Genomic DNA, 20,457 nt, shown 5'->3' on the forward strand with positions numbered 1-20,457 from the left:
GTTCAATCCCACTATGGCAGATGGTGAAATATGAATTTAATAAAAATCTGATGATGACCACAAAACCGATTGTCGTAAAAATACATCTGATTCACTATCCTTTAGGGAAGGAAATCTGCCATCCTTGCCGGTCTTGCCTTCATGTGACTCTAGACCCACAGCAATGTGGTTGACTCTTAAATGCTCTCTGAACAATGGCAATGAGGGATGGACAATAAATGCTGGCTTAGCCAGCGACGCCCACATCCCACATGAACGAATAAAAAAAAATACTGACACAAGCTGATACGATAATTATTTGTGCTTCTAAGTAAGATTTCGGAATGTTTCATTCGTATATAAAACTTAAATTCATTTCAAGAGGGATTGGGGATAAAGATAATATGTCTCAAGTAGGGTATGTGCACGTACTTACCAATGACCAAAGTACGATTGAAAACATGCTACATGTTTGATGCCTTACGCACACACGGACTGCTGCTAGTGAAATTTAGAATTCATCAAATCAGAGCGCAATTTAAGTGCAAGTTCTTTCGTTTTCGTTTCTTTTCGATCCTATCACAATTTTAACCGTTGTCAGGTTTGAGAAGCATTTTCAAGGCTGAAAAATTGAAACTAAAGGACTTTTCAAGGCGTGTACAAACCCTTTCAGGTGGCTGAGATTTTCTCATCAGCCAAACAATTCCTTAACTCCACGTCACGGTTGACCAACTAACCAATAGTGCTGACAGGTAGCCACCAAACTGAAACGTTAACTTCTTTCTCGCTCCACAGCGCTTCCACACCGTCTGAACTTTCCGAGCATGTTCTGTTTAGACCGCGAGCATGCGCAGTTTTTCGCTCTTGGGCCGCGCGTTGAAGGCGGGAGGCGTGCGCTAAAGGTGATTGTGTGCAGCGGAAGCTATTGTGATTGGGTACAGCGAGGGCCGAGCTAATTGGGTACAGCGGGAGCGGGCGGGCTGAGTTGATTGGGTGCATTGTGAAGGGGCAAGGCAGAGGGAAGGCGGGCTTGTGGTGGCAATTTGAAGAAAACGGGCAAACGGAAAAAGCTCGAGTGCTTGGCGTTGTGACGCTGTGTCTGGAGCAGGGACATGGCAAAACAGAGCTCGCCAAGCGAGAGAAAGAAACAGATCACTATTCGCGGGTTGGGAGGCTTGGTCGGCTTGGAAAATGTGCCAGGATTAAAGTTAGGATTTAATCGCCACCTGCACTTCACCCTGGTGAAAGACCGTAATGTAGCCACCGTGAGGGATTATTACTTTGCGCTGGCGCACATCGTCCGCGATCATCTGGTGGGGCGCTGGATACGCACCCAGCAGTACTATTATGAGAAGGACCCCAAGGTAAATTGGGGGATACAATATCGCAAATGGACCCCAACGTCAAAGATCCTTCACACTCAATAGTACTGCAAACAGGAGTCCCACATAATGGTTATCTTCGCCCAGCAGTATAAAATGCGGACCTCTGCGTTAATAGAGGATCCTTCACATGCAATCGAATGAACAAGAGCCCAAAGTGATGCCCACGGCATGCCCTCATTTTGCTTCCATTCCCCTATTTGTTAAATGGGGAGGGCCACTGTGACAGCAGTACCATTATAAATAGGATACCTAGGTAAAAGTATGTCAGTGGCCACTGTTATGAGCAGGATCTGATGTAAACGTAAGGCTGTCTGCATTTTGTTACTATTAGGAGTAGGGCCCCAAACGTAAAAATGGATGGGGATCCTCCATACATTATTAGCATAATCTCAAGGGGAAATTTAAAGGGCTTTCTGCATCCTTCAGTACTATAAGCAAGATAAAAAATATGGGGATAGGGGGAAGTGTAGTTGGAGATGAATCATCCTTACAAACAATTCAACATCACTAGGAGGTAAATAGGGAGCTGCTCTTAATTCAGCATTGTGACTTGAGAGCAAAGTCCCATGGTAGGCAAACTGCTGAAAAGTGCAGAAACCAAAGGAGGATTTTAACTAGCCTAATATTAGCTTGAATAAAATCAGTGTAAAAGAACAAAGGGCAGAGAATTCTTGAAACATATGCAGGAAAACGGCTTTTAGTCAGTAGATAACAAACCAAACAAGAGGAGGGGCAGTCCTGGAACTTTGTTTTAAATAATGAATCTGTGCAGGTAGAATGAGTATCAGTGGGGAGGGCATGTTAATGGTAGTGATCATAAAGCAATTAGATTTAAAATAGTTATGAAAAAAAGTAATGATAGACCAAGAGTAAATGCTGTAAATTGGGGAAAGACCAATTTTACTAAGTTGAGATGTTCCTGGAAACAGCCACTTGAAGGTAAATCAGCAGTGGGAGACATTGAAGGAAAATCTGGTGAGGATTCTGAACAAAAATAATCCCATAAAGGCAAAGGATGGGACTCATAAATCTAGATCCCCATGAATGTCAAAGAGCATACCGTGATAAAAAGTGTCATCAACAGTGCTATCATGGGGCACTTACACAGCAATAAGCAATACTCAGTTTGGGTTCTTCTAGAGTCCAAATATTGAGAAAAGAACTGAATTCAGAGGTAAGGTGCGAATGGCTGCATTTATTATCAAGGCAGCATTTGACTCAATGTGTCATCAAAATTAAAGTAATGGGATTCAGGAAAACTCTCCCACTGGTTGGAGTTATACCTAGCACAAAGGAAAATGGTTGTAGTTGGAGGCCAATGATCTCAGCCCCAGAACATCACTGCAGAAGCTCCTAGGCCCAACCATCTTGCTGCTTCATCAATGACCTTCCTTGCATAAAGCTTGATGTGGAGATGTTTGCTAATGATTGCACATTGTTCAAAACCTTTTTGATCCCATCATACAGTTGTGACCTTGGAAGTTGACTGGAAGGGCATTGGAAGAGGTGAGGAGAAATTGAAAGCTCAGCTGGCTGATATGAGGGCCCAGAGAAAACAGAGGCCAGTAAATCATGCACTCTCTCAGCCCACTGTCTTCATCTGCAGAAAATATAGCAGAGACTGCCAAACCAGAATGAGGCTCCGAGCTTCACCAGATGATATATAACAGAGTTGACCACAAAGGCACTAACTAACATCTCGTGAGACGAAAGACTGACAAAGTTCAGTAAGGATACTGATGCAGTTTATGTCTGCTTGCAGCAAAACCTGACAACGTTTCTGGTTGGACTGATAAGTGGCAAGCAATAGTCACATCACACAAGTGCCGGGCAATGACCTTCTTCAACAAGAGGGAATCTTACCATCTCCTCTTGATACTCAATGGCATTCCCATTGCTGAATCCCCCACCGTCAACCTCCTGGGGGTTAACATTGATCAGAAGCTTAACTCAACCTGGCATATAAATACTATGGCTACAAGAGCAGATCAGAGGCTAGGAATTCTGCAATTAGTAATTTACCTCCTGACCCCTCAAAGCCTCTCCACCATCTAAAAGGAACAAGTAAGGAGTATGATGGAATACTCTTCATTTGCCTGGCTCAGTACAGCTCCAACAACAGTCAAGAAGCTCAGTACAATCCAGGACAAAGCAACCTGCTTGATTGGCACCCCGTCCCACCACCTTAAACATTCACACTCTGGTGCACAGAGACAGCGGCATGCACCATCTACAAGCTGCACTGTGACAAGTTGCCAAGTTCCTTCGACAACACCTTTCAAACCTGTGATCTCTACCACCTAGAAGGAAAAGGGCAGCTGACACATGAGAACACCACGATCTACTGCAAGGGACAAGTGCCCCTCCAAGTTACACTTCATCCTGATTTGGAACTATATCACCATTCCTTCATTATCGTTGGCTCAAAATCCTGGAACTCCATTCTTAGCAGCACCTTGGTTGTTCCCATATTCAATTAATGAATTAAAATATCAGTGGTTTAGACTTAAATATAGGGAGCACGATTACGAAGTTTGCAGATAATACAAAAATTTGCCTTGTGGTTGATAGTGAGGAAAAAAGCTGTAGACTACTGAAAGATTTCAACAGGCTGGTCAGATGGCCAGCAAAGTGGCAAGTGGAATTAAATCTGGAAAAGTGTAAAGTAATCCATTTTAGAAGGACAAACAAAGCAAGGGAATAAACAAAAAGGGTTGCATTCTGAAAAGTAGTTGGACCTTAGAGTATATATTTACACATCCCTGAAGATAGAGGGTCAAGTAAATAAGGTGGTCAAGAAGGCATGCAGGATACTTTCCGTTATTGACCGAGGCCTAGATTAAAGAGCAGGGAAGTTATGTTAGAACTGTATAAAACACTAGTTAGATTGCAACTAAAGTATTGAGTTCAGTTCTGCTCATCGCATTATAGAAAGGATGTGATCACACTAGAGAAGGTACATAAGAGAATTATGAAGGTGTTGCCTGGAATGGAGATTTTAGCCATGAGGAAAGATTGGATAGGCTGTGGGGAGAATTAATTGAGGTGTGTAAATTTCTGAGGAAATTAGATAGCGTGGATGGGAAGAACCTATTTCTGTTAACAGAGAAGATCAATAAGCAGATGGGCATAGATTAAAAAGAATTGTTTGAAGGATTAGAGGGGAGGTGAGTATTTTTTTTTCATCCAGCAGGTTGTGGGGGCTCCGAAACTCATTGTTCGAAAAGGTGTTAGTGGCAGAAACCCTCGTCACATTTTTTAAAAATCATTTAGATGTGCACTTAAAGTGCCACAACCTATAGTGCTACTGACCAAATGTTAGAAGGTGGGATTACACTGGCTAGCCCTTTTTAGGCTGGAACAATGGGCTGAATGGCCACCTTCTATGCCATGATTCTTTTTTTGTTTCTCTGTATTGTTACAATCCTTGGCCAGATCCCAGGATGTTGGGAGGAGATCTGGTTAGAGACCAGTAACGTTTTGTTTCAAGTAGATAAAGGTTGAGATTCAAGACACCCGCTTTTGGAATAAAACCGCAAGATTCCATGGGTTTTGAACAAATAAAAACAAACTTTACAAGTTCAGAAAGATAAAACAATTTACAATATGTATCTTATACTCTAACATTCAGGGTAAGTATGAGGTACATGTGAATTAACAGACGAACTGTGGCTGGACACAACACTACAGAGTAAATGACAGATGCAACCAAAACAGATTCCATAGATTTCTCAACATATCACCTAGACATTACTCCCACTGTGAGTCAGCCAATCTCAGTCTTTCTCGGTATGTGTTTCAAATCTCCACCTTTGAAGATCTCTCCTTGGAATTCTCTCCAAACGTCACTCCTGCAGGCCCACTTCACAGGGTTTCAATTTTGCCTTCCACGATTCCTTCTCCCTGGATTCCTGAGTCTGCACTTCAGCCTCTACTTATTGGCGTAATTTTAGCTCTTTGCTCGACAGCTAGCTTCACTGTGCTGGCACTGCCCCTCAATTTATCTGAACTCCAGTCTTCCAGCTGTATGCAGCTATATATGACTCCCAGGGCTTCCTATGAGCCCTTTTCAATTACCAGGGCTTCCCCAAGCATTCTTCTCAGCTCCTCAGGGCAGCACTTTGGTTGCATGGAGCTTCTTTCCCTTGCTGCTGACTCTCCCGAAACTGACCGACTGCCAGCTGATTCTTGGTACCGTTGAAACCTATCTGGGTACTTTTCAGTACACTCCAAGAGGGTCCCACCCTTGTTACTAGGCAGAAACCAATGTAACAAGCATTGGGATAGCCTGTACCTTAAATGTTACAATCTTAGCAAACTGCTAATTTAGCACCCAGTGACAAAATGAATTGAATTCATAACAGTATACATAGTACTACTGCTATGAGTAGGATACCATCTGGCAGAATTACTACAACAGTAATTCAATAAAAAAGATGATAGGCTTTGCATCTAGCAATAATGATATAAACAGCTCCAAAGTAAATGGGAAGGGAACTTAATTTTAGATTATTTGATACCTTTAATTATATTTTACTACTTTGGGGTTCTCTTGAACAGCTGATAAAAAGAGAGGGCAGGTGGTTAATGAATTTTTTTGGACTGAAGTGATGTAAAAAATGGTGAACCTCCAGGCCTTTGACATAAATAAATGGATATGTGCAATAGGATCAGTTTGCAAACAATACAAAAATAGAGAATGTAATTAACTATAAGAAGGACATTAAGTGACTTTAAGAGGACACAGACTTATGCTTACGCCCAATCCTAGCTCCATAATCATCTCCTTTCCAGGGTCCCAGCTGTAGAATCACCTCCTTTCTCACACATCATCCCATCCACTCAGCTCCAGTCCTCCTGCTCACCACTTGTTCTCAGTGGACTCTTAGGACTGAATTTTTGCTTCTGAGCTGGATCTGCAAAGTTGGAGGTTTCCTGGCTTGCCACATCCACCTTGGGGAAAAAGTGTCCCAAGTGGCTGGATCTTTGTTCCAGGGGTCTGGGTGCAGGATGGAGTGATGTCTGCCACTCCTGAAAGTGGATTGGAGGTGGCGATAGGGGCTGTTGAGTGCCAAGGCGGGCTGGTTAATAGTCTTTGTCTCAGTTTTAAATATTAGGCCCTCTCTGTCTCACCTCCCTCCCACTCTCCATACCTATACATGTCAACTCATACCAACCCATGCCCCCCCACCCACCCCCATGGCCCCTTATAGCCCCATGCCAACTTAGTGTCAATTCATATTATGATCCTAGACCAGACCCCTGATTAGGTGGTATGAACTGGTTAGTGATTAGTAACTTCTTGTTTACAATAGACAAAGGTTGCAATCCAAGGCATAAGCTAGAGAGTAAAGCCACAAGATTCCATGATTTTTGAACAAACAAAATAAACTTCACTACAAGGTCAGAAAGATATAACAATTTAAAATATCTGTCTTAAACTCTAACATTCAGAATTAACATGAGGTAAATGTGAATTAACAGGCAAATTGTGATCTAACACCCACACTACACATTAAATAACAGGTGTGACCCAGACAGATCCAACAAGTTTCTCAACAACTCACCCCAGACATCGGTAAGCACTGTGAGTCAACCAATCTCATTGAAACTCTATCTCTTTCACAAGAGATTCCAGTCTTTACCTTCGAAAATCTAGCTTTGGAATCCTCTCCAAAAGTTGGTCTGATACAGACTGCCTTTACTACAGCCCACCTCTCAGCATTTTAGTCCCATTTCTTGAGACTCCATTCCCCTGGATTCCCAAGTCTGAACTCCAGCACCAACTCACAAGCACAACTTCAGCTGCACTGAGCAGAACACTACTGCTCCAAAGTGTTACCTTCGTCCCAGCAGCCTGCAGCACAGAGTCGCCAACCTTCTGCTACCTTCTTAGATTTTCAGGCTTCTCCTGAGCCCTCACTTCTTAAAGCCTGTCAACCGCAGCACTATTACTACTTGGAGCCTCTTTCTTTGCTATACTCTCCTTTTCTTTGTTGGGACCTCTCCCTGGGTTCCCTCTTTGGGTTCTCTTGTTGGGACCTCTCCCTGTCCCTTGGCTGGAATTTTTCTAAATATAGCGCTTCACTCTTCAGTCACATGATCCTGTTTTTCGTACCATTTTCTTTTCACGCAGACACAGTGAGCCCTTGTCCTTGGCCAAAGAACACAGGGCTGCAGGTGTGCAACCATCTCCTGGTCTGCGCATGCACAGAAACTCCAGAGGCCTGTCGGGACTTGGAGATCCCAACCTCCGCCTAATGACAAGGTAAGTTCGGATCTTTTAACATAACTCATGCCTTCCCCACCCACCCCATGGCCCCTTATACCTCTTGTCAACTTATTGCCAACCCAAGTTCCCCCCGACCCCCATCGATCACCCTTTCCTCTTACACTATCCATGCTAATTCACCCAGTGTCCACCATGGACAAATCTCAGGAGCCATACTGAGATGAAATAAAATAAACTTTTAAATATTACGCACTTGACTATATAAAAAAAAACTCTCATTCATGAAAGCCATTCCAATACACTTAGTTCCCCTCAAGTACTTAATCCCTTATAGAAACAAACATTTATATCCGTAACCCCACATTAAAGACTGCTAATCCTTTAATAATCTCTTGGAGTTGTCATCAAACTGAAATTACAAACCACCCCCCCCCCCCCACAATTGTGATAATGACAGGCTTTAGAAGCAGTCAAGCATTATTAATGCTATAATGATAGCATTTAGGGTTATGTCAACAAACAGCTATTGAACTTGCGATCACAGATTTTTTTCAACTCACATGGCATGAGGGATTTTTCAATTTTTAAAGGGCAGGCTATTTAAATGACAGCTTGACAGTTCTACAGAACTTATCCATCATTTATGATCATTTACATCTACCCTAAAAATTCTTAACTCAATCGCTATGGAATAAGGCTTTCGCTCCAGCGAAATTAGGACCTGTTTGAACTCAGCAATGTGTTCAAATGGCCCTGCTGAGTTTGCGTTTACCTCATGTGTGATTCATGTTCCGCCCCCTTTCCCCCACTGGCGAAAATTGGATCTGTTGGAAATGAGGGCGGGACTTCTGGATCTGGGATCCCAGCGCCATTTGGATATACATTTAGACTTTGCAAAAATTAGGCCTTACTTGCAGGACTTAGTGCAGATAAAATATTCTGCAGTGACAGCACATTAAATACTCATTGCAGAAATATGTACTAGTCTGCCTAAGATAGTAGTGTGTTGTATGGATGCAGTAATTCCTTAGTCTGGCTTTTGCAAGTAGCACCCAGATTCACTGATCTGTTTTAAAAAGGGATTATTTTTCCTTCAATTGACATTAAGAAGATGAAAGAAGAGTTTGAAACTCGAGCATTTGGGTGATTTCCTAAATAGCATTTGAAACCTTGCACATTTAGTGAAATGGATTCCAATATGATCAAATATAAACAGAAAATGCTGGAAATAAATAACATATGAATCTCTTTGAAAAGAAAAGACAAATTTATGCTTGTTCCTCAACTTTACTTTGTCCATTTCTGATTCATTTACCATCTGTGGTGACGGGCTATTGAAAAATATCTGTCACTGACTCCATCATTATTATTCTTTAGTTCCACCTCACTTCCTATAAAGACTCTATCTTTTCCTCCCATTTTTTCTTTCTCTATGTATTTTGCTTTGATGATTTTTTTTCAGCGGATTTACTACCTATCTCTGGAGTTCTACATGGGTCGCACCCTGCAAAATACAATGATTAACCTGGGTCTAGAAAGTTCTTGTGATGAAGCTATGTACCAGGTTAGTGAAAGACAGCTTTTTACAAAGAAGTTAACATAGAATTCTCTGTTCAATTTATCCTTCATTCCACCTGTTTTCCTTTAAATGAGTACAGGAAACAAGTTGCAGTCACATTACAATATTATGAAATGATAGCGAAGCCTCAATGTATATTTGCTGTAGTTTTAATGCTAGAAAAATATATGAACTTCTCAGTGTTATTTCATACACTTAGGAATGGATTAAGGCAATTCATTTGATTCTCCATTAATTATTTTGATACAGTATTTTACTTAGGTGCTTTGGAACAAAGTATTTGGAGCTATCTTATATACATGTATGAACCAGGCTGAATTAATGTATGAATTGTCTATAGATACTTTAAATCCAAATAGATTTAGGTTCTGCATCATGACAAATTTCAGTCAATTGTTTTCCCAAGTCAGAAAGCCACGATTGACTGTTCATTTACTATTTCTCATCCTTGTGTTAAAACCGTTTCAGAATGTTGTCTCCCCCTATCTCTGTAGACTCCTCCAGCTCTAAAACTCTCCTCCTAAACTCTTCACCCTTTGACTCTATACTTTTGTACATCTCCCATCCCTTCACCTCAGCATGTGTCTTTATTAGTCTAGGCCCCACTGTCTAGAATTCTTTCCCTAAATCTCTCTGCCTTTCCAACATCTCAAAGTGCTTTACATGATAGTTGGGAAAGATTAGAGCAGGAGGGAAGAAGGGGAAGAAAACGGGAACCTGATGAGAGGAAGCTGAGATTGAGGAGGGAAGTTTTAAGCAAGCTTTTAAAGCAGGGAAAGCGATAATAACAAGGAGCTGCTGGTGTAAAGTTGCAAGGGGCAGGGACAACATAGATACAAGAGTATCACTGTATTCATCACTGGAAACCTGTTTAGATAATGGCTCCTCTATATTTTAACTCATTTACACAGCTTGGTTGTAAATCTCTAAATATCTTGCCTAACAAAAATCTATCATCAATCTCAGTTTTTAAATTTTCAGTTGACCTAGCCTCAACAGTTATCTTGGAGAGAAAATTCCAGATTTCCACTTCCATTTGTGTGAAGAAGTGCTTTGCCTGATCAGCCCAGCTCTAATTTTAAAGTTAATCCCCCATGTTTTGGATTTGCACCCAGCCCCCCATCTGCCCTGTCATATTCTTTAATCATCTTAAACATCTCAGTTAGATCACCCCTCAATTGTCTATACTCAAAGCAATATAAGCTTAGTCTGTGCAACCTAACTTCATGATTTAATCATTTTAGCAACAGTATTATTCTGATGAATTTATGCTGCACTCCCTCCAAGGCCAATATGTCCTTTTAAATGTAGTTTCCAGAACTGACATATGGTTGAAGATGTGATCACCAAAGGAGTGGAGGGGGGTAGGGAAACAGTAGATTTACATTGGAAGAACAGGTGATGTGTAGCTGGAGGACAATGCTGAGGTTGGTGCGGTGAGTCCCTGGAAGGATTTTAAGACAAGGTTGAGGATCTTAAAGCCAACTTTCTGAGGGAGGAGGAACAATTGAACCTCATTCAGGACAACACAACAGGATTGAAGTTATGGGCAAGGGTACAGGCTGTAGTATTTTGGGTTTAGTTGTAGTTTGTGCAGGTTGAAGGCCTCAACCGAAAGGATTGGAGACATTGAGTCTTGAGATAATAAAGGCTTCAGCAGTAGAAGGGAAGAAGTAGGGCAGGGGCAAGCTTATATATGCAGGTGGCAAGAAATCTGTTTTGTGATGATTCGAAATTGGGTTAAGAATGTGAGTTCGGTGTCGAGCATTGGACTTAGCCAAGATTGCAGCTGAGGTAGGATGATGGAGTTGAGGCTAATGATCTGAAGATGCTTACAGCAGCTAAAGAGAATGGTTTCAGCTTTGCCAAATAGTCTGAAAATTTTAACATTGGACCAGCAGTGGGAGGAAGTTACAGAACTCATCACGATGTGCAGGCTGACCTTTTGCTTTTGGATAGTGTCAGGCGATAGAAAGTAAATGGTATTAAAGGGGAGGCCAAGGATAGAATGCGGACCTACATGAAAGGCAGCCATACTAGCATGAGAGGAAAAGCCTATTCAAGGCAGTATAAAGTCTATCGTGTGGCAATTGAAAGAATAGTACCCCAGAGCATTGTAAGATGTTGGCTGTAATTCGGTAGATCTTAGTATGGTATTTATAGTCTTAGATGGTTCAGCAGTAAGTATTTATTAAAGACTAATAACCTTTTTTCTATTCATTCATGCAATGTGGGTTTCACTGGCTGGGCCAATATTTATTGTCCATCCCTACTTGCCGCTGAGAAAGTGGTGGTGAGCTGCCTTCTTGAACTGCTGTATGTGGTGAAGGTACATCCACAGTGCTGTTAGGAAGGGAGTTTCAGGATTTTGACCCAGCGACAGTGAAGGAACGGCAATATATTTCCAAGTCAGAATAGTGAGTGTCTTGGAGGGGAACTTCCAGTTGGTGGTATTCCCATCTATCTGCTGCCCTTGTCCTTCTAGATGGTAGTGCTCATGGGTTTGGAAGGTGCTGTTGAAGGAGCCTTGGTGAATTCCTGCAATGCACCTTGTAGATGGCACACACTGCTGCTACTATGCGTCGGTGGTGGAGGGAGTAAATGTTTGTGGATGTGGTGCCAATTAAGTGAGCTGCTTTGTCCTAGACAGTGTAAAGCTTCTTGAGTGTTGTTGGAGCTGCACTCATCCAGGCAAGTGGGGAGTATTCCATCACACTCCTGACTTGTGCCTTATAGATGGTGGACAGGCTTTGGGGAGTCAGGAGGTGAGTTACTCATCACAGGATTCCTAACCTCTGACCTGCTCTTGTAGCCACAGTATTTATATGGCTAGTCCAGTTCAGTTTCTGGTCAATGGTAACCCCCAGGATGTTAATAGTGTGGGATTCAGTGATGGTAATGCCATTAAAAATCAGGGGGTGATGATTGGATTCTCTCTTGTTGGAGATGGTCATTACCTGATACTTGTGTGGCGCGAATGTTACTTGCCACTTGTCAGCCCAAACCTGGATATTGTCCAGGTCTTGCTGCATTTGGACATGAACTGCTTCAGTATCTGAGGAGTTGTGAATGGTGCTGAACATTGTGCAATCATCAGCGAACATCCCCACTTCTGAACTTACGATGGAAGGAAGGTCGTTGATGAAGCAGCTGAAGATGGTTGGGCTGAGGACACCACCCTGAGGAACTCCTGCAGTGATTTTCTAGAGCTGAGGTGACTGACTTCCAACCACCACAAGCATCTTCACTTGTGCTCAGTATGACTCCAATCAGTGGAAAGTTTTCCCCTGATTCCCATTGACTTCAGTTTTGCTAGGGCTCCTTGATGCCACCCTCAGTCAAATGCCTGAATGTCAAGGGCAGTCACTCTCACCTCACCACTGGAGTTCATCTCTTTTGTCCATGTTTGAACAGCAGTCAGGAGCTGAGTGGCCCTGGCCGGAATCCAAACTGGGCGTCAGTGAGCAGGTTATTGCTAAGCAAGTGCTGCTTGATAGCACTGTTGATGACCCCTTCCATTACTTTAGTGATGATCGAGAGTAGATTGATGGGGCGGTAATTGGCTGGGTTGGATTTGTCCTGCTTTTTGTGTAGAGGACATACCCAGGCAATTTTCCACATAGCCGGATAAATGACAGTGTTGTAGCTGCACTGAACAGCTTGGCTAGGGGCGCAGCAAGTTCTGGAGCACAAAATCTTCAGTACTATTGCCAGGGCCCATAGCCTTTGCAGTATCCAGTGCCATCAACTGTTTCTTGATATCATGTGGAGTGAATCGAATTAACTGAAGACTGGCATCTGTGATGCTGGGGACCTCCGGAGGAGGCCAAGATGGATCATCCACTCAGCACTTCTGGCTGATGATTGTAGCAAATGCTTCAGCAATATCTTTTGCACTGATGTGCTGAGCTCCTCCATCATTGAGGATGGGGATATTTGTGGAGCCTCCTCCTCCAGTGAATTGTTTAATTGTCCACCAACATTCATGACTGGAGGTGGCAGGACTGCAGAGCTTAGATCTGCTCCATTGGTTGTGGGATCGCTTAGCTCTGTCTATCACTTGCTGCTTATGCTGTGTATGCATGCAAGTAGTCCTGTGTTATAGCTTCATTAGGTTGCCACCTCATTTTTCGGTATGCCGGGTGCTGCTCCTGGCATGCCCTCCTGTACTCTTCATTGAACCGGGTTTGATCCCCTGGCTTGATGGTCATGGAAGAGTGAAGGATATGCCAGGCCATGAGGTTACAGATTGTGTTCTAGTACAATTCTGCTGTTGCTGATGGCCCACAGCGCTTCATGGATGCCCAGTCTTGAGTTGCTAGATCTGTTAGTAATCTATCCCATTTAGCATGGTGGTAGCGCCGCACAACACGATGGAGGGTATCCTCAACGTGAAGGCAGGACTTCACCTCCACAATGACTGTGAGGTCGTCACTTCTACCGATACTGTCATGGACAGATGCATCTGCAGCAGGTAGTTGGTGAGGATGAGGTCAAGTATGTTTTTCCCTCACCCCCTGCTGCAGACCCAGCAGCTATGTCATTTAGGACTTGGCCAGCAGTGGTGTTACTGAGCCACTCTTAGTGATTGACATTGAAGTCCCCCACCCAGAATACATTTTGCACCCTTGCCACACTCAGTGGTTCCTCCAAGTGGTGTTCAACAAGGAGGAGTACTGATTCATCAGCTGAGGGAGGATGGTACATGGTAATCAGCAGGTTTCCTTGCCCGTGTTTGACCTAATGAGACTTCATGAGGTCCCGAGTCGATGTTGAGCACTCCTAGGGCAACTCCCTCCTGACTGTATACCACTGTGCCACCAACTCTGCACATCTCCAAGGATGGTAATGGTGGTATCTGGGACATTTTCTATAATATATGATTCCGTGAAGATGGCTATGTCAGGCTGTTGCTTGACTAGTCTATGAGACAGCTTTCCCAATTTGCACACTAACCCCCCAGATGTTAGTAAGGAGGACTTTGCAAGGTTGACAGGACTGAGATTGCCATTAAGATAAAAGCAAAAAACTGCAGATGCTGGAAATCCAAAACAAAAACAAAAATACCTGGAAAAACTCAGCAGGTCTGGCAGCATCTGCGGAGAGGAGCACAGTTAACATTTGGAGACTGAATTAGTTCTGCTGAAGGGTCATTCGAACTTGAAACATTAACTGTGCTCCTCTCTGCAGATGCTGCCAGACCTGCTGGGTTTTTACAAGTATTTTTGTTTTTGTCTGAGATTGCCATTGTCGTTTCCAGTGCCTAGGTCAATGCCAGATGGTCTGTCTGGTTTCATTCCTTTTTTGCAACTTTGTGGCAGTTTGATACAACTGAGTGGATTGCTAAGCCATTTAAGAGTCAACCACATTGCTGTGGGTCTAGAGTCACATGTAGGTCAGACCAGGTAAGGACAACAGATTTCTTTCCCTAAAGGGCATTAGCAAACCAGATGGGTTTTTATAATTGACAATGGTTTCATTTAATTTCAGATTTTTATTGAATTCAAATTCCAACATCTGCCATGGCAGGATTCGAACCCAGGTCCCCAGAGCATTGCTTTGGGTCCCTGGATTACTTGTCTTGCGGCAATACCGCTACACCATCACCTCCCCTAGATGTACGTTAAAGGTCCAAGCTAGGAGCTGTCACCATGCTTGTTCTCCTACTTCACTATGTGGGCGGTACTGTACCCAGTCCCACCTTAGCCCTTTATGTGCAAGACCCTTATACTACATCGCCCCTCAAGTGTTTATCCCAGTTTACCCAATGTATTTACATCATTACTACTACCATCTCCCCCATCTCAAATCTCTGAGTTCATAGGGTCAGGTGGTCTGGAGGCCTTATAATCCTTCCATATCTTGTTCTCACTACTGTCAGAGGACTGGTGGCTCTGTCGTTGTGGGTAAACTTTGTTAAATTGGAGGTTGTTCTGGTACTAGGGTGTCTTTTCATCTTCTCTTGTTCCCTGGCATTGAATCGTTCTTTGTTGATTTCCCAATTGTAGAGATGAAAGGTAGTTGATTTATCCTGTTCTTTACGGGGTGACTGAACACTCGACTCATCCCTACAGTGTTTTTTCCCTTTCTTCCTTCATGTGGTTCGCCATGATGCTTTGGAAGTTCACATTTCAACAATGGAACCTTCCTCCTCACTTGTTTCACAATCCTACTCAGATGTTTGATTACTCACAGAGATAAAAACAAAAAAACTGTGGATGCTGGAAATCCAAAAACAAAAACAGAATTACCTGGAAAAACTCAAACTTTGAAGGGTCATGAGGACTCGAAACGTCAACTCTTTTCTTCTCCGCCGATGCTGCCAGACCTGCTGAGTTTTTCCAGGTAATTCTGTTTTTGTGTTTGATTACTCCCTTAGTTCCCTGTTTTTTTTCAAGCTTATGAATCTTCTCATTCAGCTCCACAACTACTCTGGTAAGTTCAGTTGTCTTCATTTCAGAATTATCTGTAGAACTTTTGTATAAGTTTGACAGTTTCATCTGGGATTTAAGTCATTTTGGAATGTTTCTTCCATGGTCACTGACTGCTCTTTAGAGTCTTTCAAATCATTCATTAGATTTTCAATCTGTTTCATACAATTTTCCTTATCGGCTTTCAAATCCTGGATTTGCTCTTAAATGCTGCGCATCTCATCCTTCATGTTGTTCAGATTGAATACATTCATCAATTTTGGTTGTCAATTCTGCTTTTAAGCAACTATTCTGATGCATCAGAAATTCCTTCTGTTCCAGGCACTTTTCATGATGCTTAGTAGAGACTTTCGATGCTTGAAGTTCATCAGGTTTTAATTGAAGATTGTTGAATTTGTTTCTAACAGGTTATCATATAGACATTTCAAGTCCTCTTTCAAGTGTTCTGCTTCCTGTAAGTGACATTCCACTATTCTTATCAGCTCTTGTTTATCCTTATCAAACTTATCTTTCATACGTGAAAGTTGGTTCTCTACACCTATCAGTTTTTCTTTAGCAGAGTACAATTCCTCTGTGCTAGGCCACATTCTGTAAATGCACTTCTGCCAATTGTTTTTGAGACTCTTCAAGCTCTTTTGTGAGACCTTGTACTTTCTCTTACCATTCTAGGTTCTTGGTTTTCATTTCTTCCAATTCAGCTTTGATATGAACATTTTCCAACCTTATTTCCATTTTCCTGTTGCAGAGTTTGTTTCTTTAAGGTTTCATCAGATAACTTTCCTTCATTCACAGCCGGCTATTTACTCCGTACTGCTACCTGCTGTTGCAGTTTGGGTAATGTGTCAGGATTGTCAAAAGATATATTTTTAAGACTTCCGGATTTTTCTCTGCCTCTAGCACTATCGTGGGGTTTGTGTGGGTATTGTCATTTTCCCTTTTGTAGCTTTACTGGGTGTTTTCAATACCCCTTGCTAAGCTCTGTTTGCTTCACAATTTGAAGATTCAAATGTTTGTGAAAGGCTTTTAATATTTCATCGAAGCTGGTTGAGGATTCATCAATGCACTGCTTTAGGATTAATTTGTCAGCTAATTCACCGAATGACTATAAAACATTAATCTGGACTGCTTCTGATTTCCTACTTGAACCTGATGTTGATGTTAAACCTGATCTAGATACCCAATATCTAGAGAATTTCTTTCTCTAAAGTTCCCAATTTTATGATTGATCTGGGCCTTGGATAAGTCCAAATTGACCTAGAACAATTGATTTGTGATCCATGGTTAAATATTTTTAAATGCAGGCTCAGCTTTAAGAGATTTCCAAAAAGCTAAGATGGTGCCACCATAGGCTCCTACACAAGGGGTTTTCCCAAGCTTGCCTGTTTTGGTGGGCTCCCTCAGTAATGACATTCGCAATTTCAATGTTTAAATTTTTTCAACAATGTCTGCCTAGACTGTCTGGTTAGAGCCTTCCCCACTTTAGTGCTATATTTACAGATTGCTGAACCGTCTAATCCCGGCTTTTTCTGGATTTAAAACTGCCTACTTCATTGCAATTAATTTTTTTCAGAGTGAACTCGGCTGCCACATCTTTAGGCGCCAATTTGGAAATTGGGTTTCTTGCACAGCAATTTAAATGACAATTCCTGACCATGGGAGTATTTAAACTTTTTCAGGACTTGCTTTGTCCAGGAATTTCTAAATTTTTAGTTCACCCCTGTTACGTCTGCTGACTGTGCTCTCTTTGGGTTTTGAAGCTGGACTTCCGCAGGATCCTACGGAGTATTTTGCTGCAGTGAGGAGTTTTATTTCTGCCTTCAGCTTCCAAACCTTTTTTGGAGCTTTTCTCAAGCAATTTCTGTGCCTTTGCTTCTTGAGCTTTTCTTCAGTTCAGAATGCTTCTTTGATTTTTTTTCCTTCAGATTTCCAGGATTTTAATTTTCTTCTGCAGTCTTTGTGAGGTTTTGGGTTTTCCATTCGCTGCCACCATCTTTTAAGATGTTGGGTATAATTTGGTAGGTCTTAGTAAGGTAATTATAGTCTTAGGTTGTTCAACAGTAAATATTTATTAATGACTAGTAACTATTTACAAATCTACAATAAAGGGTCCAAGCTAGGATATGTCTCCATAGTTGGTTCTACACAAGGCTCTGTCCAACACTACACTGACCTCTATGTGTGGGTCATGTGTTCTCTTATATCACTATGTGGGTGGTACTGTATCCAGTCCCACATTTATGTGCCAGAGCCTTATACTGCTACACAGAGATAGTTTCTGGAAGAAATATTTGCAGAGGATACTGTGGCAGTTTTGAAGAAAATAAAATGGTAAGGGAACATCAAAAGGGATAATAAGTCATGGTTACAATCACACATGATGTCATTTGTGAATTCAACTGGCACAATTTCAGTGATGGGAGATGATAGCATTGTGCTAATGCTGCTGGACTAGCAATTCAGAGACCCAGCTAAAGCTCCGGGGATATGGGTTCAAATCCCACCACAGCACCCACATTCAGTTAATAAATCTGTAATATAAAGCTAGCCTCAATAATGGTGAGCATGAAACTGCCATTGATTGTTGTAAAAACCCATCTGGTTCACTAATGCCCTTTAGGGCAGGAAATCTGCCATCCTTGCCTGGCCTGGCCTATATGTGACTCCAGACCCACAGAATGTGGTTAGTTCTTAACTGCCCTCTGAAATGGCCTAGCAAACACTTGGTTTAATGGCAGTTAAGGATAGGCAACAAATGCTGGCACTGCCAATGATGCCCACATCCCATGAAAGGATAAAGAAAAAAAATGGAGAGTACAGAAGACGAGTGAAGAGACCCAAATAGGGAAAGACAGAAGATAGGATATAACTGGAACTTTTTCACTTATAGGATAATGGTTTTCCATGATAGCTTACCAGAGAAAGACATCAAAGCTGACAGTTCTAAGGGTTCAAGAAGCAAATAGAAATGTTTCTGAGGGAGAGATAATAGATGGATGCGGTGAGACTGATGGTGTAATTGATGTATTGTTGAGGGTTCAGTTTGTTGGGTAAAATGGCTTTTTTCTGTTTCTAAAATGTTTTGATTTATGTAGCATCATCAAGAACTATAAACCAAAAGCAGTGGCTCTCAGACTTTTTCAAGATTGGCCCCACTAATTCATACTTTTTGACCTAGGTCACACCAAAATGTTCTCATAAGTTTTGCATCCCACATTATGAATACTGATAAATCTACCAACTAAAATGTAAAGTTTATCACTGTAGCTATTCTTTACTTCTGCTCCTCTCTCTGTTTCCTTTTGTTTTGCTCTTCCTTGTGTCATTTTTTCTTTCTCTTCTTTGCCACTATTTCTTCCTACATCTGACCTTCACTTCAGTTTCATTCCTGGCAGCGTTCTATTCTGTTTCCTCCTCACTGCCTCTTCCTCTGTGCAAATTGCCTTCCAAAGGCTTTCTAACAGGGAACTTTTGATGATAAGTTTGATTATATCTCCCTGATGGGTAAAGAAGCATGGTGAGATGGAAGGGATTTAGAACTAACTGTAAGAACCAACGCAACTGTGCAAGTGTGCCACATTCATGAAGCAAAATTTGGGCAAGAGTGAAGCACAGAAACATGGCTGAATTTAATGGATTCAGTTGTCATTGCCTTTAGCGACTCTGGGGTGTCCATAATTACACATCAAAGGTGGGGAGTCCCATCTGTAATTAATGCCCTTACTGATCACAATCAACAACAATTTTAGGAGTGATTCACAACATGTAGCATACTGGAGGAATGACAGGAACAGAGTCCCAGTTAATAGTGATGCATTTGTTTGTGAATTGGAAGGAGCTTGGTAACTCCAAAGTTATTTCCTATTAGCAAAAGAAATCAAGAAATATCTAGGCTGGAGGTAGTTTCTCTAATCATTTTATTATTTGTATAGACCACCCTGTTGAATTTTTGAATTGATTTTAAAAATGGCCTTACTAATTCTGCTGCATGAGGTTGTGCTTCAGATCTTACCCTGCTACAATATTTACACTTGCTGCATCCCACCTGAACAAGCCTCACACCCCACCAAGTTGGCCTAAATCATTTAAAGTCTATAGAGAGTGCAGTTGAAATAACTGTTGCTTTACCTTTGCAAACAACTACGTAAATGTGTAACTAATTCCATTGCATTCTATTTACTTTAGCTGGGCTTAGATATTGAGGAACTGGAGGAAATTGAAGATGATGCTGGTCTTGGCAATGGAGGTTTAGGAAGGCTTGCAGGTACTTGTATTCTTCCACCTTCCCATCTGCCATCATAAATGTACTATCTTCCACACAACACTGAATAAAAAGGGAATTTGAAGTTCTAATTATTTTTTTTCGTGCCAAATATGAGTAGCAGGCCTTCAGTAAAGGTTTCTCTAGAGGATGGTGCTTTTATTGAAGAAACTATTCTTAGCTTTCCTAAAAACATAATTTTTATAAGTAGTGACAAATATTTGTTTTAATATCATCCTGCCATGTCATGTCTACCCTCCTTAGCCCTTCCAGTAATGTCATTCATAAGGATGGAATGCATGCACTATGTAATGGGTTTATTCATTTAACTGTGGGGATGAACGCTTGATTAAAGACTGCTAAGAAGTCACCTAACCCTAGAAAAATAATGTTACAGACAGGAGGGGTGTCAGTTTAAACAGCACTGTTTTCCTCTTACCACTTCTCAGTAAACAGAAGGCGTTTTGAATTTGTTTTTTTTGAATAAGTGGTGGTGTAGTTTCCTAATCCCTTGGTTTTTTTATGATCCAATTTTACTTATAATCTCACAGCAAACTCGAGTTAGGGTTAATTTAGCAGGTTAGTTTATTGTA

General features: G+C 41.8%; 1 protein-coding gene across 1 annotated transcript in view; it reads left to right on the forward strand.

The window, feature by feature from the left end:
* The first annotated feature begins 1,091 nt into the window (after positions 1-1,091).
* The window catches only part of pygl (phosphorylase, glycogen, liver), a 171,466-nt gene continuing 152,100 nt past the window's right edge, over positions 1,092-20,457 (forward strand). The window contains exons 1-3 of the mRNA XM_041214190.1: positions 1,092-1,343; positions 9,059-9,160; positions 19,789-19,867. Of these exons, the coding sequence (XP_041070124.1) occupies positions 1,092-1,343; positions 9,059-9,160; positions 19,789-19,867 (433 nt within the window). The remainder of the gene's footprint in view (positions 1,344-9,058; positions 9,161-19,788; positions 19,868-20,457) is intronic.

This window comes from Carcharodon carcharias, chromosome 20, assembly GCF_017639515.1.
Source record: "Carcharodon carcharias isolate sCarCar2 chromosome 20, sCarCar2.pri, whole genome shotgun sequence".
Lineage (NCBI taxonomy): Eukaryota > Metazoa > Chordata > Chondrichthyes > Lamniformes > Lamnidae > Carcharodon > Carcharodon carcharias.